This window comes from Peromyscus maniculatus, chromosome 5 (genome assembly GCF_049852395.1).
Source record: "Peromyscus maniculatus bairdii isolate BWxNUB_F1_BW_parent chromosome 5, HU_Pman_BW_mat_3.1, whole genome shotgun sequence".
Classification (NCBI taxonomy): Eukaryota; Metazoa; Chordata; class Mammalia; order Rodentia; family Cricetidae; genus Peromyscus; species Peromyscus maniculatus.
In genome coordinates, this window is record NC_134856.1 from 71,316,552 (window position 1) to 71,342,429 (window position 25,878).

The following is a 25,878-nucleotide window of genomic DNA, read 5'->3' on the forward strand; positions in this document are numbered from 1 at the left end:
GTGTCAGGGGACCCAAGAACTCTTCTGACCATACGCAGCAGACACACATCCAAGCAGAATTTCCATATACATAAAATAATAATTTTAAAAATTCAAAATTGGGAACTGAAGGAAAAAAAAAACAAAACAACCAAAAACCCATCCCAAACCCAGTGATAAAGACATTTTCTTTTTACTTTTACTAGAAATTAAAAAATATATATATCAAGAAAGCAGCAAAAGCACCTCTGATGAATGAGTATGCAAACTTGTACGCAGCTTTATTTTCTGTTAGCCAAAACTCCAAGAAGCCCTCAGAGAAGAGTGAGACCGGAAATTAAGTTCAGACGACCACACTGTCAATTAGTTTATTAGGAACTCATCCTTAGCTACCCCGAGCCTTCAGAGAGCAGCACCGTGTAAGTGGGTGAGGCTACATGTTACTCAGAACGCCCTCAAAGCCGAGACCCTGTGGAGATACTTACATGCTCTGTGACTAGGAAGCAGTTGGTTACAATGACAAGGTACAAAAAATAATAAGCATGCAGCCCTTTATTTAGTTTGCAAGGTCTCTGCTTACAGTTCTGTATGTTACATGGCTGTGTTATACAAATACAGTTATTTACAAAACCACTCGAGCTGTGCACACGTGGAGCTTTTTAAAAAGGCCTGGGTGGTCCCATTTCTGCCCATCCTGACAGAGAGACTCTTAAAGCATGCATAAAAATGAACTTTGGTGTGGGGAAACTACTCTATGTGCTATCACACATTGTATTTTGATGTCTATTTATATTTATATATTTACAAAAGTTCCTCAGTGTACAGAACCGTACAGAAGTGTATGTTTTAAAATCCACAATGCAACAGTGTGTGTGTTACCAGGTCTAGGAAAACGTAAAAAGGGGTTAGACACCGCAACAAAAATTGCTACAGAACATTAATTCATTCATTCTTTCTTTCTTTCTTTCTTTCTTTCTTTCTTTCTTTCTTTCTTTCTTTCTTTCTTTCTTTCTTTTTTTTAAGAAAAAAGGAAGAAGAAAATAAAAAGAAAGCAAAGAAAAAGAAAACAGACTTGCTTGAGCTAGCAAATTATCATACATACTTTGGAGCAGTGCAAGAGTTTGCTGACTTTCTTCCTACGGGCTGTGTGGGAGCTCACTGGCTTAGGGTCTGGCATGCTACTTTCAAATGTACAATGCTGTAGTATCAAAAATGTTTTGGCAAAAAAGATCTTGAAAGGAACCATGAAGTTTCGACAAAAATAGAAATCTGTAATAAAGCTAAATAACACTAAAATAAAAGAAAATATCATAATATATGCTTTACAATTTATATAGTCACACTTGTGTATCTCTCTGTTCACCTCTAGTCTCCATAATGAAAAATATTTTTATACAAAACATACTAAAATTCTGGAATCATACATGTTTTACATGCGTAGTACAGCTTGTCTCACACATCTCTTCACTCTCTCTCTCTTTTTAATAGCACATGCTTTCTTCATTTAATAGGTATTGAGTCTAGACAGTAAACACTATGTAAGTACAATAGCGACAGAGTAGAAAAAACAAGCTTTACTGCAATCTATGAACTCAGTATTTAGCACATACTTTGCATGAAGCCTTGAACAGCACAACAATACGGTACATTCTCTTGTGAAAACAGTTGTTCCAGACTGCTAAAAATTAAAAACAAGAATGCAATTCCATCTTGTGCCTAATAGGATCTGGCCTTTAAGAAGTTTCCTTTGCTGTGGATGGGGTGGCTTTGCTTGAACCTCCGTTCTGTGCTTTGTAGCTGGTGAGGCTAGGAGTGTGGATGGTCCTGACGCCCCTGGCACCTTGATTCAGGGAGGTGGGGGAGGCAGGGGAGGGAGGGGAGGAGGAGGAGGAGGAAGTAGGGGCAGCTCGGCCATTTTGAGTCTGCAGTGCAAATGAAAGGTGATGGCCTTTACCTGCATGAGGCGGGCTCTGAAACTTTAAGGAGCCATTAGAGACAGAAGGGATGAGGGAGGCGGAGTGAGTGGACCGTCCTGCTTGGGGGCTGAGAGGGGTAGAAGCAATCGATGGTTTAGTAGCAGGTGCACTGGGGAGGTTAGCGATGTCACCACTAGCAGAGGGCAGAGAAGTGCTTTTCCCCGAGCTGGGAGAAAGGGCTGGAATCTTAGAAGCAGGTAAGGAGGGGGAAGGAGGCTTACAATCCCCACCAGCTTTCTTAGCACTTCCATTAGCCTGCAAACAAAGATGGCGGGAGACACTTCGTCAGAAAGCCGGTAACACGATGATCAACAACGCACAGGGCCTGGCAACACAGCCCTTCTGAGAATCATTCAGCCACAGAAAAAACAACAGACAGTCTGAGGCCTGAGCTAAGTTTTGTGCTTATCTGGACCTGGCTGAAACCACCCCATGCACATAGCGAAGGAGGTACGGAAAGGACCGAGAGGAAGACCACACACATCACACATTCTACGGGCATCCCCGGTGCCAGCCAGCCATGCATGGGGATGGTGATTGGGGTGGGGAGTGTGAATGCACTTCTAACGTGGGAGAGTGAATGGGATTTTAAAGCAATGCAGTCAACACAGATGTTAGTAGTGGCGACTTAAGAGCAGTCACGACAGGTTGGTTTGTCTCTGTTTCCCAAGAGGTTTTGATGAAGCACTACATACATCCCCAAAGCAACCGCCACTGCCTTGGCACCATGTGTTAACAGTTAAGAGCTGGAGTCACAAAGGAAAAGATGTTTTATTGTAAGCATGCAAGAGTGTGGTGAGAAGTTTAACAGAGGTTCTCTTTAGACCTTCTTCATGCCCCCAGATCCAAGATGTCTATGGAAATGATATCTCACACAGAAAACACAGTATTTGGTATAAACTCAGTCAGCGACTGGCTTCTTAATCGCCATAGTGTCCATCCAAAATTTGGTTTAAGGTAAAACTACCTGACGGTATTGGCGGGGGTCCTGCAGTTTGGATTGTTTGCTGGGCTTATCCAGGCTTCCAGGTCTGTTCTTAGAACTCATGGGGACTGGCATCCGACTTGTCTGTGGGGTGGTGCTGGAGCCCTGTGGAAGGACCGGTGAGAGAGGGGAGACAAAGAGAAGAAGGTGAGCGGATTGTTCCTGAGACTGCCCCACAATACGCAGAGAAGGTCAAGTGAGAAGCTAGCGCCCTACATGCAGGACAGACCCAGGAGACACCAACTGGGTTAATCAGAAGAATCAAACAGAATCAACAGCTCACTATCGATCAATTGGATTTTAATGTGAGTACCAAGAGCACACAGCTGACCCAGCTTCCTTCTATGGACCCAACACCAATCAGCAACAGAGGCACAAACAGAATTGATTAGCTGTTAGACATTTGTTGCCGTTGTTTTTGGAAGGCGACGGAGAAGGGAGGAGAGACGGGTACATGACGAATACACAAAAAAACGCGAGCCACCTGAAAGGAAGCGATTAAATCACGAGACACCTTTTGCTACTGTGATTATGACAGGCTTAAGAAGCAGCTGGATCTTTCCATTTTCTACAGACCAAGATACCTTACGTGAAGCTGAAGATATGGACGTGGGGGGCTCTGGGGCAGGGGGCACTTCATCCAGAACTAGCAAGGACCGGGGAGAGACCTCTTGGGACATGTGGGGCGAGCCTGCACCACAATCTCTGTTGGAAGAACACGGGGTATCAACTAGGGCCCTGGGGCTCATTTCACTGATTGTATTTTCAAGTTGCCTTATGGTCTGCTCCAGGCTGTCCAGCGTTTTGTAAGTATTTTTCCTAATTTCATCCGTCCTTGAAGTCGGAGATGTGCCTTCGAGACTAGGCTGTTCTTGTCTCCTAGCCATGGTTTTCAGGGCATCTTCAGGCTGTGACCTGGTGATTTCAAACCGCTTGGCCTCTTTGTGCTGTTTCAAAGTACCATCCTCTTCCTCTTCCTCGTAGACCACCACCTGAAGGGTTTTCTTTCCCGTTTTTGTGCCTGTGAGGATTGCCTGAGTAAGAGCAGCAAGCTGCTTTTTAGGGAATTTGAACTTGAACTTTTTCTTGGGGCTTTCAAACTGGTCATCGGCCACGTCACACTTATTTCCCGAGTCTGGAGAATCTTCGGAGCTAAACTTTCTCTGCTCGGCTTTATGAACTTCCTGCTCTCCTGGGGTTTGACTCTCTGCTGTAAGGGAGCGGGGTCGTGATTGTGTCTCTGCCGTTTGTCCCCGCCCACCACTTCCCGAGTCAACCTGCGTTTGGGAAGAAGGCTGGACTCCAGCGTCTCCATCTTCCTCCTCTTCCTCCTCCTCGATCTTTTCCTCTGTCATCATCCTCTCCAGTTCCTCATCACATTCCTCAAAGATGGTTGAAAGTCTCTTATACGCAGATCGGATGTCCATGGGTTCATCAAAAATGATGATAACTGGCTTCTTGTCTAGACACACGACTGGTTCTTCAGCTTCAGTCCCTTCTTGCTGAGAGGTTGTCTCTTTCCTCGCATCAATATTGACTGTCTGTACATCTTGTCCCTTTTGGCTCACAATGTCATGGACCTCCCCACTGGACAGAACCTGCACAGCGTTTTTGGTGATCATGAAGGCGATGTTATCAGTGGCTGTGTGCTCCTCACTGGGAGAACTTGGAGTTGACTCCCCATCCTCGATAGTGTTCATGTTAGCATGCCTACCCACCTTGGATCTTAGGACAACTTGGCCAAGGTCTGTCACGAGAACATCGTGATCTTGTGTTTTGGTCTCATGAATACTTAATTCTGCTGATCTAGATGGGAGAGGAATGTGACTCTTATCTGTATTTTCCTGTCCTTGTCGGCCTGCCTCTCTTGTCTTTCCATGATTCAACTTCTGATTGTCGGTGTCAGGAATAACACACTGTAGTCCTGAGACCTTAGGTCCTTGGTTGAGTTCACCTTCCAATGAATTCATGCCAGTAGAATGAAAATTGACCTTAGGCACATTTTTCTGGGAATAATTTCTACTATCTCTGAATAGATTCTTATTGGGTGTGGAAGTGTCCTCAATGAAGGTGTCACCTCTACATTCAGGTGTTCGTGATGTGTCAGGAACACTAGTCACCACTGTTCTTTCCCACTTGGGAGGGCCACTAGGTCTCAGAGCCCCTGCAGTAACCTGAGAGGCAAAGCGGAGAAAGGAAACCACACACATTAATCAGAAAAGGATCTGCAAGGGGAGGTAATTAAACTGCATAGCATCAGTTGGAACCCAGATATGGCAAACTCACCTTTTGAGATTCCACTTGGGGGCCATTTTCACATTCAACACCAGATTTTCGTACATCTTCATGGAAAAATTCCAAATTCTGGTAGAATAGTGTAGGACACGTTACTCCACAAAACCACATGCTCCCCAAAGTGGACTATAACTATCGTTCAATTACATTTCCAAACATGCGTGTGGCCCAAGCACATGTGTTACACAGCAACCCGAACCCTACAGCTCTGTTTACCTGGGACTGTTTTGTCCTCCAACCTCCAAAACTGCCCTGTATTTGTACAAGATGAAAGTCTCCATTAGTGGAATATTTCAAGTATTTCCAATTTCGTGGGGGAGCAGGGAAGAGGATAAGTGGAGCCATTAACAACTGTCTTTTCAATGCCTGACTGTCTGATCGTGGCAGACTCTAAAACCAGAACTGTAGGAGGCCCACTGGGTGTGTGGGGGGGGGGCAAGCAGCGATTAGCATTCTGATACACATCTGCCTCTTACTGATGTGACTTGGGACAAATCCTTTATTTCACATCTCTGTACCTCAGGTTTTGGTTTTGTTTTGCCTATAAACTGAGGAACAAGAGCAGAGTTTTAAAATGTCCCTTCCGACTCTTTTATGGAAGTCACAGCCCATAAGGAGTTCTGTTTGGGTTGGTTGTCATACTCTGGGATGAAAAAAAACATTTTTCTTCTGTGGTCCAGTGACAGGGTGAAAATGTCTTTGCAGGTTATCAATGTGTTCAAATAACCTTCGAATTAATAACAGCCCTGAGGATTGCATCCAAATTTGCAGTGATGATATGTCACAGTTTGCAGCCATGTAGTCCTCAACAACAGAGACACGTCCTGGCAAATGTGTCACAGAGTGATTCTGTCGTGCAAGCATCTGAGCGTGTTCTTACATTTACCAGAGGTCTAGGCTACCATTGTGCTTGGCCTCAGGATGCTCGTGACAGACTCAACAAACCAGCACATGAAGCTGCCGCCTGCTGCCTGTGTAGCACAGCCTACTGTGTTATGGTGACTTTTGGTTTTCATATAACTAGAAGTCTACTCTTAGACACTGATGAAAAATATAGAAAATTACATAGACCAGTGACAGCTTTTATTATCCTTATCCCACCAGGCAGGGGAGGGAACTGTCTCTTTCACACATCAGCATCGAGTAGACCTGTGTAGACCACCATAAACCACCTCAGCACGACTGTGTGATGCAGCTGACTGCCATCAGTTAGGACCTCAGTGGATGAGCCACCATTGTAGACGTGGTCCATCGCTCACCAAAACATTGTTACATGGGGCATGACTATAATCTAAAAAAAAAACAAAACAAAACAACAACAACAACAAAAAACCAAAGTGGGCGTCTGAGGCCAAGATGGCAGCTGTGGTGTCATAGTCAGGTTTTATTCCCTGCATTTTATGATGCAGCTTTTATTCTCTATATTTTAAGATGTAAAGATGTTCATGAGGGTCTCACTAAGATTCAGAATTGAGGACCCAACAGCAGTGAGGATCCAGGTAATCAGAGCATTTCATCTAAGGGCACTGTGTTCTAGCCTGGCTGTATGAGTAGCCCCAGGCCCTGCATATCCCTAATATTAGGATACCTCCTCCTCACAGGGTACTGCTGCTGGCCCTTCTAGCTGCAGAACGCCAAGAGGAAGTGATATCTGTCACAAGGTGAAATACAGTCCCAGTGAAGGCTGTTTGGTTAAAGCAATGACAATATCACAAAGCACAATAGCCCAGGTTGTGCCAAGGTTAACACGACTGCCCTGGTTCAGAGTGGAAGGAATAGTCACACACATTCAAGGAAGAACACAAACAACACAGTCAGCATTAACCACACGGAACACCATTAGTGACCAAGAACGAGGTGCACTCGCCGCCAGCCCCCGCCGGTTAACCTGTCTGCTCCCCCTGGGGTTTCTCCAGACAGGGGCAGTTCTGCTGCTGCAAGAGAATGTGAGTTTATCTGTGGGACTTGAAATTCAGATTATAAAGCACCTGATGTAGCACATAAAAGACTTTTAAGGAGAATATTAAATGAGGATCCAGCCCAACGTTTCAGTTCCAAACATGGAGCTAGTATACTTCACTAGGACCCAAGTAAAAGCTGACTCTCCGAATCAAAGAAAGGATTGGATTTGTGTAAACTCAAGTCCCCTGCCAGGCCCATTTACGGGGGGTGGGGGAGGCAGGGGGGTTGGTGGGGCTGGTATCTGCACTGGTTGGCAAGGGCCACACCATAGCCACTATTAAATATTTCCAGTCTCACTCTGTAATATGTGTATTCAAATACAATTCAGTGGTGGGACCACTCCAGCAGCAAGTAACTAAACCGAAGACTAGTTCAGGTTTCACATGGGCAATTGTATTTAATCCATGGGCTAGACACAAAAGGGAATGAATGCATCCAAGCAAGCGCATGAACTTCAGGGAAACTCGGTCATAGTCGCCATGGAATAGTATGGATGGTCACAATTTTGCGTGAAAGGCAATCAACCTTCTTTAATATTTGCTTATGAGCCCGTGATTTAGATGACGTAAATGGCTAGGGAAGCATGCTCCATGTGAAGGAATAATCAACGGAAAAGAGACCCAGTCACGAGCAAACTGTAAATGTGGAGTGCCAGGCTGGAGCTTCATGAGGGTAGGAGGAAAGACAATGGAGAAAACATTTAAGTTAAGGAAGATGAAAAGGCCATAAAGAGGTTAATAGAGACAAAAGCTGGGGGTAAGACTGATAGTTCTGGCTACTAGGAAGTGATTCATCTACTGAGTTTATGATCCAAAATGAGTACCTAACCTACAAACTCAGGGCTGGGTGCTCAACGATGACCCACTGGCATTCCCACAGCAAACGGCTTCCAGTCTGCTACCAACAGGTAGGTGTGGACTTCAGACTGCCAGACAAGAACCCAGGACAACATCAGAGTCAATTAGAGTAAGTCTGCAATGACACAGTGGTCACCATAGGGGACCTTTGGGAGGTATGACGTTTCCAGTTAGTGTTCTAGAATGGTCACATTGGCCCAAATACAACACACCAGGCCCTGCCAGGGACCTGCTACAAACTAGTAGTAATAAAGCCATATGGGAAAGTTCCACACACTGAACAAGCAGCCTATTTCTGGGGTGATTTCATGGGTTTAGTTTTCTGCATGAGACAGCTTGTTTATCATTGTCTAACAACCTGCTGGTGTAGAAAGACACCCTCTGCCTGCTGACAGTGTCAACTGTCTACTGGGGGCAGGTCACTTCACATTAGGGCTCTTCAATAGTGGTGGGCCAGAGCTGAGCAGGTCCCTTGAAGGCTGCTGCATTTGCCCTCTGTGGTCTGATATATCTACCTCACTGGGTTTGCTTATATAAAAGCCAAGGGTCGAGGTAGAGCAGAAAGAAGGCCACTTGGCAACTTTTTTTTGTTACGATTGTTTCTCTTTATTTAAAATAAAGTAGTGCCCCTCAGTTCTGAAATGTAAGTTTTCTGGTGGCAAATGTTAGAACTTGAATTGGTTAAACTTTTTGTCCTCGATTACGGTTAGATGGCTCTAAACCCTCAAATCCCAAATGCTTTAGATTCATCCTCACACTTTAGCTCTGACGCTGGTGACCACAGCTGTCTCCTCGGCATGGATGGATGCTTTGTTACACAGCCTAGACTCCTCTTCGAAGTCACAAGTATATTATTTTAGCATTAAAGCTATACTTACTAATTTTGAAAGATATACCTCAAAAATCAGCAATAATTGGCAAGGATCCTGTTTGGCATACTTCAGTGTATATACAGGTATGTTTCCATGATTCTTAACTTCCATGAGATATGTTGAAAATGAGAAAAACTTGCATTTACTTAGCTATTATTTCTGGGTTTCGTCGTTGTTGTTGTTGCTGTTGTTGTTGTTGTTTCTAATGAGTTGGTCTGAAACTCTTGGAAGGTACACATTCTCTCCTGGGGGAAGCCATTGCGTTGGTTTTGCCTACGCTGTTGTGTGGTGTTCACAGGGAACAATGCTCACTTTGGAAACCTGAGCCAGATATTTGTGATCTCACTCTAACCTGTATCTCCATGAGTCGAAGAAGAGGAACAGAGCACTACGGGAAGGCCATGTGCAGGAGGTCAAGTGCAAGAGTGCCGTGTTAGTAGCAGAGCAGAGCAGGGCAGGACAGGGCTGTCTGACTGTGTGGTAAACAGATAGCTACCACGTGTTACCTTCTTCTCCTTGGGTGGGACTGTGGCGCCTGGCCTAGTGTCTTTAAGGTGGCTGTCAGCTCGGGACTGCTCAGCATGACTGTTTGGATTTACATCCATAAAGGAACACTTCTGGAATGCCTAAGGAATTAAAATACTGACGTTAACAGGGGTCCGAGTGTATGGAGCAGAAAAGAGGCAGGCATCCAAAGACATGGGGACATCCCAGCCCTGGTCCTGAATGCAGGCTCCTGCTAGGAGGCGGCATCCTGGAATCCTACATCCCACAGGGCCTCAAGCAGGCCTCTGGCTGAGCTCTAAGCAAAAGCTTCTTTATAAAGATGAAATGGACAGAGCCCTAAAGACTATTAATACCCTTGGGCTGGAGGTATGGCTCAGTGACAAGTCCATGCTCGGCAGGCATGAAACTCTGGGCTCAATAGCTAACATCAAAGAGGAAAAAATGCTCTCAGGTGCACCTGATTTGACTTAGTGTCACTTTTTGTCTTGACCTTTTCACGTTGGTACATATATAAACAAATCAAGAAAAGATGAAAAGACATCTTTACGTTCTTCATTTCTTATCAGCTTTACTAAGATTATAGGAAGAAAACTCACAAGACATTTTAAACTGAAAAAGTAATAACACACACCTGTTCGCTCACTCTCTGAAACAGTCACAGATCCCACTCTGCTCTGTTGCTCATTTCCAAGCAATGAATGCTTTTTAGCACCACGTGGTCCTGAATGGCCAGGGAGCGGCTGAGCTCTGGTTATAACTGTGGGGCCAGCAGCTGGCTCACGTGAATAGGGTCACGTGAATAGAGACTAGTTCGGAGATGAAAGAGCAGCAGTACTGCTTCTGTCTGTCCAATGACGGGGTTGGGAACATCAGGAGAGTCTCCTGACACTGAACTGTGGAGGACAGCTGACAGCTGAGTCCAGGGCTGCTTAGCATCAGCAGTCCGCATGGCTATGCATTAAATGGCCAACACAACCAATCAGCAGTCCTGCCAGGCCTCACTCAAGAGAACTAGGAAACAAGAGTCTCTGGGTTGTGGGCATTTTCCACACAAATGCTCCAGTGACTCTAGTGTGCAGTTAGCATGAAAAAAGAACTCAGTGAAATGAATAATCTTAAATCATTGCCTAATATTCTCTCTATGTCAAATGTTGACATCTGGAAATACTTCAGTAGGCTGAAAGAAGAATTTGTGACTTTGCCAAGTGAGCATTCTAGCATCTGTCCTAACATCTGGACAGAGCGGACCACAGGGACGCTCTTCTGCCTTCAATGCTTGTTGCTCTGTTTTAGCCATCTTTGCCCTTCACGCTCTCTGCTCCTTAGAAAGTGAATCCTGGCTTGTCCCAGACATGCTTGACTTATCTCCAGGCCTGTCTGCTGAGAGCATCTGCTATGCCCTTTGAGCTGTTAGAAGTTACATTTCCACACCTGGATTTTCTTCTGATGCCTATTTACCTGAACACAGGACACTATTTCATGGAAACTACCCTTAGAGGGGGCTGAAGAATCTCTCGCCCATGCCTGGGGTCTGACTCAAGAGCACACACAGACAAACTAGCTGGACCTACAGAGCTAGAGAATTTCAGTTTTTATTATAAATAGCCACTTATAGAACAAGAAGCCAGATACCAGATACCCCACTTCCTGGAAAGGGATCATCACAGAAGACACCGAAGACAGAGGACTCTGAATGGTCATCTTGCATAGTAGCTAGAAGTGTCTATGACAAATATATGGTTTCTACTGGAGTGCTAAGATTGGAACATTCAAATGTCTAAAGGTTGCTAACTATAAATCTGTTTCCTATCAGTAAGTTTCTGACCATTCTAAGGACGCATGGAGTCTGCTTGGCCGAGGGCTTGACCTAGTACAGTCTGTGAGCTTGGGCGAGTATTAAAGGGTTCACCCTGCAACGGAACACTCAGCAGTCCCATTTGTCTTATAAGATGCAAGGAGCTCAATTTTGGCAGCTATTACCATGGATACCACAAAAGCCAGGGTAGACTCGCATCACAAAAGTGACACGGTTTAAAGTTTTCTTCGTTCTATGTGAAGAAATGAGATTCACTGGTCTGTACCAAACCACATGGACAGTAGTGAAAAAACAGCATTTTTGGAGTCCCACAAAGGGTATCTAAGAAGCAAAAATGTCTCATAAAAAGCAGGAGTCAAAAAAGTCCAGAGTGTGGTCTAGGAATTATGTATGTATTTAATGAGAGTTCTCAGGACATGCTTGTAGTGAAGAGTCACATTCATGACAAGAACATGGTCTTGGGTATATACCCTGCAATCCATTCTCAGTCCTAGCAGAGAGTTGTGTATATATATATATTTCTCTAATAGGCCAAGGAAAATGGAAAAAATAGAATATTCCTATCATCTAGAGCTAGGGAGGTCTGCAACTGATTTTTCTATGTGAGAATTGTTTTAAAAATGGTCTCTATCCACACATCTTCCAGTGCCCAGAGAAATGGCTGGCTCTCATCTTGGAAAAATGGAGGCCAGGGTTAAGACACAACTAACATGTGCTGGCTCCAGCACCCTTTACCAGCCTTGTCCAGTTAACAGACCTGTGGGCTCCACAGCCTGAGAAGCCCAGATGAGAAGGCCGAGAGCCAATGGCCAGGAGTCACCTCAGCTACATACCTGGAGTTCTGCCATGATTTTGTCTCCTTCTTCTTCTTCCTCCTCATCCTTGGAGGAAGAGGGAGGGACTGGTGGTGGGGATGGGGCCCAGGCTGAGGCTGGCTCCTCTGTGGGACATTTTGTGGCTCTAGCCTGTGGGGTTGGCCCAGGGTCTTCACTGCTCACCTACAGGGGATTCAAAGCACAGACATTGGTATAAGACCCTCAGGTCAGACTGCATAGATTCTCAACGCCTCTTTAGCTCTGGCTCTTCTTGCCAAAAGGCTGTTTTCTTTCCTTGATTTTAGTTTGGGCTTGTTTAAGTTGTCACGCTGGTGAATGGTTTGAAGAATTATGAAACTGTAAATCCCCCACATTTACAAAAGGCCCTCCCCCACACTGCATTTCCAATTGGAAATTGCATTTTTTCATTTAACACAAGGGACAAGGCTTTCCAAGTTAAGTCAGCTAAGCTCAAGTAACAGCTTTTTATACAAACACCCACAGCTTTGTCTGCTGATCTGTTCTTGATAAGACCCTCACTCTAGTTTACTGATATCACACCAGGGAAAGTGGCTGGTGATCTGCATTTCATAGTGTCCCACTAAAAGTCACATAAGGCTAGCACCCATGGTGCCCAGCCTCGTTCAATAGCACTGGCTGGCATTCTCCATCTGAGGCACTTTCTGGAGATCTAGATGAGTTGAATCACTACTTTTTTTTTTTTATTGTTCAGACAGATAGAACTGTCTGCACCCAGAAACCAGTTTGCCAGGACTCAACCCATCAGACCTTAGACATGCTCTCCTTTCTGCCGGTGTAGACCACATCGCCAGACCTTGTGGTGGTGAGTCCTGACCCAGGAAGGTAGCTTCTCCGAGGGGGTGGGGGTGGAGGAGGGGGTGACTTTCCCCCTAGCTTGTCCAACTCCTGCTCTGAATTTGGAGAATCTTCTGGAAGAGAGTATGCCATTTCAAAGATAATCTCTTTTTAAGATACATCTGTATGCAAACACAATGCAATTTGATGTACAAACTCTCTCTTCTTGCCATAGACAAATGATTAAGGGGACAGCCTTGACAACAAACGGAACTTAACTCCCAGAAAGCGCCTGCATATGTGACCTCCCTTCCTGTTGACTCAGTTCTCTCATCTCTTACATACTACATACAACATACTACAACAGACTTTCTACTGGGGTGTTCTGGGGGTTAAATGACAAATGACATTGGCTTATTGTGACTCCAATACAAACCATTAGATTTCTTATTAAATGAACTTCTTGGTACATACATAAAATGAGGGGCACCAGAAAAGTGACAAAATTGGGCAACTAGAGGTAAGTCCCAAACCCTTTGCCAGGCTTCTGAAACCTCCAATCCCAGCCTGAAACAGTATATCTGTAAGAACTGACATAGCTCAGGGATAGCTAAAGAGGGAGAGGGAGAGAGGAGATGGGGACAAATCCCAGCACTGGGAGGCAGAGACAGGCAGGTCTCTGTGAGTTCAAGGCCAGCCTGGTCTACAGAGCGAGATACAGGACAGGCTCCGAAGCTACAGAGAAAGCCTGTTTTGAAAAACCGAAGAAGAAGAAGAAGAAGAAGAAGAAGAAGAAGAAGAAGAAGAAGAAGAAGAAGAAGAAGAAGAAGAAGAAGAAGAAGAAGAAGAAGAAGAAGAAGAAGAAAGACCTTGTATATAGACTTTTGTTTCACTAGTAAAGATGCATAAATGCAGCCAGGCAGTGGTGGTGCACACCTTTAATCCCAGCACTTGGGAGACAGAGGCAGGAGGATCTCTGTGGTTTGAGACCAGCCTGGGCTACAGAGTGAGTTCCAGGAAAGATTTCAAAGCTATACAGAGAAACCCTGCCTCAAAAAACAAACAAACAAACAAACAAAAAAACCCAAAACAAAAACAAAAACAAAACAAAAACGTATAAATGCATATAATGACATTACACACACACACACACACACACACACACACACACACACACACACACACACACACACACACACTGATAGAAACCAGCATTTACAGGTGACCGATACACAATCTGGGTGACCTGTACATTAATGAACTATTTCTGATAATGGTTTTTTGTTTGTTTTGTTTAAGTAGAAAATAGCAATATACTAAATGAAAACATTCATGCTGGTAACTAAATAATTTATGCAGGAATTTTTTAATTTTTATTTATTTTTGGTTTCTTGAGACAGGGTTTCTCTGTGTAGCCCTGGCTATCCTCAAAGTCGGAGATCCACCTGCCTCTACCTCCCAAGCGCTGGGATTAAAGGCCTGTGCTACCATTGCCCACTGAGAAGTTTTTAATCTGAAAGTAAAAAGTGAAAATGAGACATCTTTACAAAAATGTGTGCTATATTTGTGGTGCATAAATAAGGAAAATTTATGAGAATTATATGAAAGACCAACAGACTGTGAGAAGACTAGTATGAGGGGAGGCAGTTATCCAAGGAAGAAATGTAATGAGGTGGGTCAGAAATGCCAGCGATCTGAGGAGAAAAGCCAGCTTTGGAGAATAGTGACTCCTCTAGCGTCTTGACTTCCTCGGGACATTGCTTTCGTAGAGAGACTGTATTGCGCATGTGTGTGCGAGTGTGATCTATGGCCTGCACATAGAGGTCAGAAGACAACCTTCAGGATTGGTTTTCTCCTTCTACTGCTTCGCTTCTGGGGATGAGCTCAGGTTGTCAGGCTTGGGGGTGAGTGACATTGCCTGCTGAGCCACAGAGATGCTTCAGAAAGCGAGGCATGGTCTTCTTGTCCCACAGGAGCTTACGTGTGTGACAACCTCTGATTTGAAGCCAGTGAGCCTGCACAGCTCTGCCAGGCCTGCTCTGGGCTGGCCCTCACCTGACAGCTCCAGCTTATCCACCGAGACTTCGGCTTTCGGCACCGGGCCGGAAGCTGGCGGCATCTCCAGGTTTGGGATTGACTTCATGATGTTGGCCTGAGCTTCTTCCAGCAGCTTCTCAAACTCTTTCCCGTTATAGTGTTCCAGATTTTGCCTTTTTTCTTCCCATTTCCTTTCTGCTTTCTGAAGGAAAATAACAATTGCAGATAGTTTAAAAACGAGAGAGAAGATTTAGGTTAGAGATTTCATACTGAAGTGTTGGAGGGGTATAGCACAGTTAAAAGTGTTGATGAGATGATGCTCTGGTCCATCTGAGGCTGCCTACTACCTTATGTCTGCCACACTGCCCAGACCCATCAAGCTGCTTCAGAAAAGCTATCCCAGAAGCTCAAACCTAGCCCTTGACAATCACTCACGATATACTTCTGCCAATGCTAAATTAAAATGGGTATGGATGTTGCTTTCAAAGGTATTTTCTATTACTAAACTTTGTTTTCTAAATTCAGCGTTCATTGCAAAAGGAATGTTTAGACAAACAGAAACGCAAACCCAAATGCTCACTAAGAACCACATTGAGAACCTATGTCCTGATTTTACAATGCATTCATGTACTGAAATATCACATGATACTCTATTCATATGTACAAATTTATGTTCTTATGTATCAACTGCAAAAAATAAATTAAGGTAAAAAAAATCCTTGGCCTCAATTCTAATTCTGCTCAAGATACTGCGGGACCTCTGGGCCATCCTTTTCTTACTTATGAAATGGGAAAGGTATTGTTTTAGATTGTCCACCATGGGATCAAGTTTCTTCATAGAGACACACTCAAGTATTTTGAAAACAAACAGAAGCCCCACTTCCAGCACCACCAGTCTCCTGTGTGGTCCTCCCTGGTGCTGACCACCTGGCATATACTTGGTGAGCCACAAACAGGCGAGAGCCTCGCTCACGGCTGACCCAGAGTCTATCGGGGACAGTAAGGATCAGCGAATGACTAAATCATCCCTGATCTGTCAATGGCCCGGGCAACAGAAAGGCCCTGGGCCTCCCTACCCATGCAGAGGGCATTTCAGAGACAGTGACTAAGTGTCCTTTCACAACGTGAGATGCACACATCTTATTGATAATTATGTCTACCAGGATTTTAGTAGATGTTTATAAAATACAAGTGTTGTCACACTGACATCCTTTAAGTAAGGAAATACACAGCCCCGCCCCCACCCCCGTGCTGGGGATAGAGTCATACTCCACCTATCACCTCCCATCCCTTCTTCAATAAGCAAGTTTTAAACAAGTGACATGGATCAGGACACAGACACTGCATATGTAATGGGAACCTCCCCTTGGCTAGAGGCCACACGACTGTGCCTATGGCAGTTTTAAGAGGTCATCCCAACACACCTCGAGTTATCCACTGGTGACAAGTGAGACAGGTGAGGGTGGCTATGACCAGGCAGCTAGGGACAGAGTGGAGGAAAGGCTCTGGGATTAGGGGAGAGTGAGAGCTGGGGAAGCAAAATATATTTACAATAATATGCTTTTTTTTGTATGGCATTTGACTTATTTTCTCAGTGTCGGGGAACCCAGGAACGAGCATATGCTGAGCCAATGCTTTGTTGTCCTTTTCCCACACCAGCATCTTACTGTGCAGCTCAGGCTGCCCTCCAACTCACCATGTTCCTGCGTTAGCCTTTCAACTACTACAACATAGGCGTTCCCTACCACGGCCACTGCTTCATTTCCATTCCTAGACTACTACCATAACTTCCCATTGGCTCCCTCAATTCCAAACCCACCACCTCAATCAACTCTGCGTATTGTCTCTGGATTTCCTAGAGATACCATTTTGAGAACTCACTCACTGGTCAGACCTTCCATGTTCTCAAATATCTCTAAATCACACCCCAGGGACCTTGTACTGGCTTCCAAGTGCTCCCAGATCACCACACAACCAGCTAAACTGGTTTACTCCCAGCCTGCCTTCTTTTCCAGCTTTGCTCTAGCCCAGGATGCCCTCCTCAGCATCTTGTCCTGGTTAGTTTGTCAACTTGATACAAGCGAGAGTTATCTGGGAAGAGGACCCTCAGTTGAGAAACCGCCTCCATCAGATTGCCTGTAGGCAAGTGTGTAGGGTGTTTTCCTGATTAACAATTGCTATGGAAAGGCTCAGCTCACTGGGGGCTGTGCCATCCCTGGGCTGGTGGTCCTGGGGTCTATAAGGAAGCAGGTGGAGCAAACCATGGGGAAGAAGCCAGTAAGCAGCGCTCCTCCGTGGTCTCTGCTTCCGTTCCTGCTCTGGGTTTTGCTTTGAGTTCCTTCCTTGACTTTCCTCATTGGACTATGACCCAGTATATGGAAGCCAAATAACTCCCCCCCCCCCCCCCCCCCCCCGAGTTGCTCTTGGTCATGGTGCTTATCACAGCAACAGAAAACAAACCATGCCTTCTCTGTTTACTAGTGACTTCCGGATGGGAGGCAAACACTCTCCAAGCTCGCCTTTAGCATGGTGTCTCTGTGTGCGCTGGCTCAGAAAACTTACTGCCTCATTTCTCTGTAAGCTTACATTCTGCCACCTCAGGTGGGCATACAAGGTCCCAGATCAGCTCCTGTAGGAGCTGGCAGATGTTTCCTATCAGGTTTTTCCCCATGAGAACGGGTTGCTCAACATTTACCAGCATACCTCTGACCCATCTTCCTCCAGGTTAGGGGTCATCCTCACACCTGGTGACCTTTCCCTCAACCCTACTCCTGTATTCTGTTTCTAGAAAAATCTAAACACAGACAACAACAAAACCCCTACATATCTATAGAAAGCTATCTTTAGTCACAATGTATCTTTGATTCATATTGCATTCATATGAATACAATCCTATTCATGTATGTGCACAATACATATGCATACATTGGCATTTAAATACACAGCAGTCAGAATATACACTCCCTGCAGGAAAGGGCATGGGGTTGTGAGAAATGAAAATAGGACTCTACCTCAATGGACACTGCCCTGTTCTTGGCACTCACACTGTGGATTTCCTCAATGAACAAACTCTGCATGGAGGAACCGTTCATCGGGGTTTGAGGGGACTGGGGGGCTGGAGCCGACTGCGGTGCAGAGGTTATTTCCTGTGTGGCTGCTGTGGGGCTGGCTGCATGGGAACCAGTCCCTCCGGGCAAGTTCTGGGCTGGGTTCAGCAAGGCTGAGGAGTGTTGAGAGGGCTGCATGACCACAGGGGAGCTCTGTACATGGTGAACCGTCATGGTGGACAGCGGTACCACTTCTGACTTCACATCACCAGGACCTCCCGGGCTGCTGTGGAGGGGCTGCCCAGGCACATGGACTGTCTCCTCCTGATGCTTCAGGACTTCTGCAGCTGTGGCTTTCTCCATGGCGACATACTGGGCAGCTTGGGCTGCATCTGTGCCTTTCAGGAACCCATCAGTGACATGCCTAGGAGAAACCATGCACAGCAGTGTTAAATGGGGACCCGTGTCCCTCCATGCTCTCTCGGTGGTGTGTTTGAATGCCATGCATCAGTATCAGTTTAGGGGAAAATATTAAAGAACTCAGGAGTAGCTCAGAAGTGAGAGGGTTACCCTGGCAATGCACAAAGCCACACAGGCTTTTGCAGTTCTTCAAAAGATTTTGTGTGCATATGTGTGTCCGTCCTCACACACATGTGCCAGGGTCCACATGGAGATCAGAGTATAATCTGTGGACTCCCAGTCCTTACTTCCCACCTTGTGGAAACTGAGGCTGGATTTCATTGCTGCTCTGGATGCCAGCATGGTCATCAATGCCAGCATGGTCATCAATGCCAGCATGGCCTGTGAGCTTTTGGAGACTTGTCTGTCTCTACCTCCCATCTCTGTTCATAAGTGTACTCATGCCACTGCATTGGGTACTACAGGGGTGCTAGGGATTTGAACTCAGGTCCTTATGCTTTGTGGCAAATGCCCTTACACAGTGAGCCATGCCATCAGCCCCAGGAAATGGTCTCTCTTTTTTATGATAACACTGTGGTACCCAGACTGAGACTAGTCCCTCACTGCTTGGTGGTGGTAAATGAAAGTGAACCCATGCTTATCAACATTCACTCCTCCACCTGAACTTGGCCTGTGAAGCCCTCACATACACTCAATTCTCACTCAGAAGCTTCTAGAAGCCTCCAAACTCTTCTTGGATTGTGAGCCATGTCAGGCTGCCTCTCACCTTATTGCTTTCTTTCCCTTATACCTTATTGCTATTTTTTCCTTTACATGGAATCAACCAAGTATTTCAAATTCAAGGCCAATTGTGATTCTAAATTGAGGTGTGTTTTGTTCCCCATCCTCCCGAACATGCTATGCAAATGTTCTTCAGCTGATTTAAATCCATGTGCTTGGGTTTGGAGACAAAGTCTGTGTAGCTCACGCTGACCTTGAACTTGTGATCCTCCTAAGGGCTGGGGTTATAACCTTCCCTGGTTCTTTGGGAGTCATTCAAAGTTATGTGTCTATTTTCACACAGACTGCACTGGAAAAGATGGTGGTCTTTGGAAGTACACACCCTGTGTTTGAGTATCAGTTCTAACATGTTCTCGAATGCCAGGGACATTGGCACTTTGAATCTCAGGTACTTCTGTAGAATGTAATGATGGCAATAAAGATGGCTCCTTCTTACAGTTGGGTGGTGGTGGTGCACGACTTTAGTCCCAGCACTCAGGAGGCAGAGGCAGGTGGATCTGAGTTTGAAGTCAGTCTGGTCTACACAGTGAGTTTCAGGGCAGCCAGGGCTGCACAGTGAAACCTTGTCTTGAAAAACAAAGACAGTGCCTTCTATGAGGAGTGTGTGTTTGAATTAATACTGTAAAGTTATGTATCAAGAAATGTCAAACAGGGGACTTACTCCTCACATTTTAATTAGTTTTGCAATCTCTTCTTATTAGAATGCTTTCTCTTTTTTTCTGACTTGAACAAAAGACACCAAGTTCTCTGACTTTCCTCTGCAACCCACCTGTGTCTTTTCTGCTTTTTACTTTACCTAGTATAGGCTACTTCGTCTCCAAGTCACTGAATATTCAAAGCAAATGGTCCCATCTTCTTCAAGACCTATATACTGGTTCTAAGACAAATACTGAGCTTGATCACCCAGTGCTGGGTATGAAAACATCTTTTAACTGGTTTCCAGAGAGAAGAGAGAAGGGCCATTGCTTCCTGCCAGCCTACTGTTTACCTTTAATGAGGTTGGCTTAGTTTAGACTTCATGGGCTCTCACATTTGGGCAATAGCTTACTGAAGAAGTACTTTAACTGGTCTTGATTGTAGTGGAGGAAAGAGTTTACTTGGTAAGAGAAAATGAATGAACTCATGGGAAAGAGTATCACAGTACAGCTCCTTGCTGGATGGTCTATGTGGACTTAGAATTCCTTTGGCATTTGGTATTTCTGCAGTTGACTATACACTTGCTTTGGAAAGTTATCTTATTGAGGTTTGTTATTGTTAAAAAAAAATCAGACCTGCTTCTTATGACTAGTTATCCATCTCAAAGTTAAATGTATACCCAATATAATTCTCTTCTAAATCTGATAGAGCAATTATAGTCAGGGAACAAAATTCTTACAAAGTTTCTGACATATTACTTTTGCCTGGCAACTACTACTTCTTTTTTCTCTCTCTTTCCTTCCTTCCTTCCTTTTTTTCTTTTTTTCTTTTTTTTTTTTTTTTTGTGGTGGTGGTGTTCATGACTAAACACACCCTAGGCAAATGTTCTACTACTGAGCTATACCCCAACCTTTGTAAGCACGTTTTCACTGGGTGTGATGATTCTAGATTTTTTCATTGAGAGTTACAGATCAGGCAGTGATTTCTCTGGATCTTTCTTCACAGTAATGATCTTTAATGAGCAGGTCCACTCAAGCATGCTTATCTTCTTTCCTAGGTGGTACCAGCATGTTCTCAGACACTCTTTCAGTAGATAAACACTTGACTCAGTCTTTCTAACTAGTCTCCTAGGCCCCAAAGGTGAAGGAGGCTAATAGAATATTTTAATTTGTTCTTCACCTACAAAATGTTACATTTATTTTTTAAAAACTATTTACTTACCTAATTTTATTTTTAAATTCATTAATTTCATAGTAGTGGGGATCAAACCCAGGAGCACATGCTACCATTAAGCCTAGCACATGACTAATAATTTAAAAGAAAGACTATCATGGGTCCAATGCAAAAGTCTACACTAAGGAATTAGACCCTCAAGCCATATTGCAGCAAATGTTTAGGGCTGAAGGAGTTGTGAGTCCTCCTCAGGATGCCATAAATAAGGGGTTATTTGGAGAAGGGCAGGAACCTAGAGCCCAGGAATTGCACACCAGCCTTTCAGGTCTCCTCCTCAGCCACCCCACTAGGGCCACAACAGTCACCTCCGCAACATCGTCAGGACATCCGTCATGCTCCTCACTCGCTTCAGGAGGCTGTCCAGCTTGTGTGGTTCTTCCTTCAGGAACCTTACTGCCTTGACTTCTATGCGCAGGACAGCACGCATCTTATTTTGCAAGGTTGGAAACTCTCCTACAGGCCAAAGCAGTGAGTTAATGGAGTAAGAAGGCAGAGTAACCACACCCATCCCACTCCTGTGACCTCGGGTAGCACAGAATACCATGTCCACACGTGTGGGGAGGCAGTGGGTTGAGAGCACAGGTGGTCAGACCAAGTGACCTTGGAGAAGGTCACAGCCCCTCTAGATCCATTCCCTGTGTGTTACGGATAAGGCCAACTGAAAGTTAGGTTTGTGTTCAAGAGTGGTATGTCTGTAGGGTCCAGTAAAAGTGAAGAGACAGTTATAATTGTATCATTCAGTTTCCATCTTTAGCACACTCTATAAGGGCCCTTTAAGAAGTCCTGAATGAATCTGTCACTATCTGAAAGATTGGTTATTTATTTATCTATTTATTTGAAACAAGGTTTCACTGTTTCCTTGGGCTGGTCTCAACACTTGAGATGACAGGTGCACATTTGAAAGATTCTTAAACATCCCAAGAAACACACGTCCACCTTCCCCCTCCTGGCAGAAGACTCGCCTTTGAGAGTGGCCACAGCTTCTCCCACTTGTCGCAGGAGGAACGCTCCATCCTCCACGTCTTTCAGAGTCACCACTCGGCCAGCGGATGAAGAGTCCTTCTTCAAGTCCTCAACAAAGTCCTCCAGCTCACTGTGAGGGGGTCAGACAGTGGAGGAAATGAGCTTGGAGGGTCTGAGAAAGGTCTGGAGCAGGAGCAGGGCACTCCCCATTTTCTGGGGCGTCCCAGCCCCACCTTGGGCTTCCATGGAGGTGGTGGGAGCACATTAAATGGTAGTTTGCTTTGGAACATTGCATAGAGGTATAAGGCAGCTACAGGAAAGGCCTCCTGTGCCTGCCATTTGAGGCCCAGGTTGGCCAGGTGTGTGTGTGTGTGTGTGTGTGTGTGTGTGTGTGTGTGTGTTGGGGGAGTGGCTTGTGGCTTGCTGAAGATATTGTTAATTTTCAGTGATATTCATGCCAGCCAAGGGAGCAATGTGTACCCTTGGTGACCAGGAAGGGAGGGAGAGAAAAAGTGAGGGAAGAAAGTAGTGATGGACAGTGTAAGAAAGATAGTGATGGAGGCAGGCGATGTGAAGGGGTGCCGTGAGCCAGTTTTACAGTGGAGTGAAATCAGACTACCAGGTTTCTCAACTTTGGCATGTGACATTTTGGACCAAACAATTTCTTTTTTAGTACAGGGCTATCTTGTGCACTATGGATGTTTAGCTACATCCCTGGCCTCTATCTGTTGAGTGCCAATAGCAAGTGACTCCAAATTCCAATAATTTGTGACATGTGAAAGTCCCTTGATATTGTCAGCTGTCCTTGGGAGAGAGCAAAACTGCCCTCAAAATTCCCTAATAGATAACCTTTAGTAAATCTGATTGTCCCACCAATAATGATTGCCTCTCTTCTTATGGCAAAGCACTTAGACATCTGATTTCTGGTGTGTGTGTGTGTGTGTGTGTGTGTGTGTGTGTGTGTGCGCGTGCACGTGCATGCGTGAGCACAGATACCAAGTCCAACAGAACTAAGTTACATTCTTCCACTTGAGAAAACAAAAACAATCTGCCCAGGCCTCTTTACTCGTCCCCTATGTATTTGTATTCTTTCAATTTGTCTCTGCAAATTCAAGAGAAAGCTTTTCTTAAAGATTAGTGAGGATAGCATGCGGGGAAACATACGACCACTAGGTGGCAGCAAATGAATGTCAACTCTACCTCCAGGAGCCCTAGTGGAGCAGGCAGAGGTGACCTGGTCCCTTTCCTCTCAGTAAGGGAGTGGAGGGAGCTAGGATAGCTGCATGACCAGCAGGGCAGAGTATACATTCAATAAAGACGAAGTCACACACAACAAATTTGACCTCTTCTGAGCAAGGAGATGGAGTAGTTGGTGATGCTGGCCATTCTGATATAAACATTTCAGAGACAAGGATCCATTTAGGGTCATCACCTTGGCTTCTCTGTGTCTGCATTTGTGAAACATGCCGGGTGTTATGTGAGTATATCCACAGGACACATACAGTGGCTGCTCCTTGAGGTGGGAACTGGGCCACTCCTTGTGAGACCTCTAAATACGATCACCTTTGTGACTCTATACTCTACCCAATCCCTTCAGGCTTTCATACAGCCCTTTGACGCTAAGACCTGAGTGCTATTCCAGTTCCATCAACCTCCCATATGCTGGTCAGTATGCAAATACTCTTCCAAGGAGATATTACTTGACCCAAAGCCATTCTACCAAAATAAAATCCTATTCAACTTTCTCTGACACAGTCCGCCCCCTGTGCATTGTGATGCAGCCATCGGAAGATCTCCAGACTCTGCCCCCCTTTGCTGTGCAGCAGGGAACCTCTGACACCACTATTCTCTTGGCTCACGTGCTTGTGATTTCCATTTAAAGCACTGAAGGTCACTGCTGTGAATGATTGATTGATAAATAAAACACTGATTGCCCAGTAGCCAGGCAGGAAGTATAGGCGGGACTAGCAGAGAGGTGAATTGAGAGAACAGGAAGGCAGAGAGGAGGAGACGCCAGCCTGCCATCCAGGGAGCATCATGTAGAGGCAGCAGGTAAAGCCACGGAACACGTGGCGACATATAGATTAACAGAAATGGGCTGAGTATAAGAGTAAGAGCTAGACAATGGTAGGCCTGAGCAAATGGCTGAGCAGTTTAAATAATATAAGCATCTGTATGTTTATTTTATAAGTGGGCTATGGGACTGCCGGGGATTGGCGGGACCCGGAGAGAAAAACTCTTAACTACTGGTCACTTTTATTAATTCAAAGATTGTAAAGAGACAATGCACCTAAAAATGAATGCAGACCATCTTTTGAAAATCATCAATGGGCTTTTGAAATGTTGGCTTTGCTCAACAAAACATCAGATATCCATGGGTGCTAAAGATTATAGCATTGGCTTAAGTTGCTTTTGATTCTGCCCTTGTTAAAAAGAAGCATATTGTTGGTTAAAATGAACTTAATCTGACTCTTATTAGAGGTCTGTTGGTTGACCCTCTCTCCACATTTCCCAGTGCATGCACCATTCCCAGAAATCCCCTCTTCTCTTTTCCTGTCCCTCCCTCTTAGACCTCCTCAGTCCTCCAACAACTCTATGGCTAATCCTGGTCAGCCAATTGCTGACTCCACCCTTGATTCAAGGTGATTTTCTTTATTGGCACAGTGGAGTGTCAGTATGAACAATTCTCTTGCAACAGAAGTACATTATATCCATGTAGAAAAGCATGAAGGATCTTGACTCAACTTTTCTCTATTCTTTTAAACCCCAATTCACCTCTCTCTCCTCACGCCTAATGGGCTGTATGAGAGTATTTCTTTTCTGGTGCTTAGAAGGAACAGGGAAGGGAGGGGCGGGGCAGAGAAGGGTAGTCATTGCTTCTTCAGAGGTCCAGAGTCAGAGTTTCCACTCATCTTTCTTAAGCCCTGTTCTCCTGCCATACAGACCCACCAAGTTATCTAGTTAAGATAGAAGGGGCATTTATGATATCATTAAAAGGAGATATTTCATAAATTTTAAATTAGTGCTGTGTGTATATGATGTGTGACTGAGCGTGCAAGGGCACACGTGTGGAAGTCAGAGGACACTTTTCTGGAGTTGGTTCTCTTGTTCTACCGTGGGTTCCCATGCTCTTCCAGTCTTGGGAAGTACAGCCCATCCAGGCATCCAGCAGGTCTCTAAAGCAGGAGTGTGGTCTATGGAGGGCGCCACGTGGATAGGAATGACACAATTCAAACATGAGAGGTCATTAGCACCTTGGACCCAATTTTCCTACCAACGCTCTTGCCCTCCTCCTCTAAGGATGTCCCACACTCTCCTGATCAAGAGCCATGCTGCCATGGAGACTGTAGAGTTTCCCAGGCCTTGATGGAGGGACACTTGGAATCACAGATACCAGGGTCAGCAGATCTCTGGTACACACAGTAGGGGCTCAGTAAAGAGGGGGGGGGAAATACCAACTAAGAAGAGCACCCTGTGGACAGGACGGTTTTTCTTCCAAGGTGACCAGCACTCACCGTAACTTCTTGCCAATCCTCTCCTCTTCATGAAGGTACTTCTGCCTCTCTTGCTCCACCAGGGTGCGCTGCCGCTGTACCGGATCCTCCAGTCTCTTCATTGTCTCCTTGACTTTGCTACTGATTTCCAGCTCAGCCTTCTTCATCATCGCCCTCAGAATCTCCTGGTTCTGCAGCTGTCGGACAAAAGAAATCAGCTTCCATTGGCTTCGCCTGTCTGCCACCACGAAGACTGAAAGAAAGCCCCGCTGTCTTCAGAAGTGGGCTCAGAGAAAAACCCCAGCTGAATCTTTATTTTGGTAAGAAAGAGAAGCAAGCAAGGACTGTATACAGCATTGCTTCCTCAAGGAACAGCTGAGCTTTAGCA

The 25,878-nt window shown here is 45.2% G+C and overlaps 1 protein-coding gene across 31 annotated transcripts in view; it reads right to left on the reverse strand.

Annotated features, from left to right (window-relative positions):
• Positions 1-513: 513 nt before the first annotated feature.
• The window catches only part of Kiaa1217 (KIAA1217 ortholog), a 796,433-nt gene continuing 771,068 nt past the window's right edge, over positions 514-25,878 (reverse strand). For 12 of the 31 annotated variants that reach the window (XM_076572599.1, XM_076572595.1, XM_076572597.1 and 9 more), the window contains 13 exons: positions 25,512-25,687; positions 21,996-22,126; positions 21,339-21,486; positions 17,929-18,388; positions 14,936-15,119; positions 12,854-13,014; positions 12,083-12,247; positions 9,433-9,552; positions 5,452-5,487; positions 5,227-5,304; positions 3,525-5,114; positions 2,923-3,045; positions 514-2,210 (listed from right to left, as the gene is read on the reverse strand). In XM_076572599.1, the coding sequence (XP_076428714.1) occupies positions 1,713-2,210; positions 2,923-3,045; positions 3,525-5,114; positions 5,227-5,304; positions 5,452-5,487; positions 9,433-9,552; positions 12,083-12,247; positions 12,854-13,014; positions 14,936-15,119; positions 17,929-18,388; positions 21,339-21,486; positions 21,996-22,126; positions 25,512-25,687 (3,870 nt within the window). In that variant the 3' untranslated portion in view covers positions 514-1,712. Of the gene's footprint in view, positions 2,211-2,707; positions 3,046-3,524; positions 5,115-5,226; positions 5,305-5,451; positions 5,488-9,432; positions 9,553-12,082; positions 12,248-12,853; positions 13,015-14,935; positions 15,120-17,928; positions 18,389-21,338; positions 21,487-21,995; positions 22,127-25,511; positions 25,688-25,878 lie in introns of those variants that run through there. The other 19 variants (XM_015997448.3, XM_015997449.3, XM_076572592.1 and 16 more) reach the window with 10 other exon arrangements.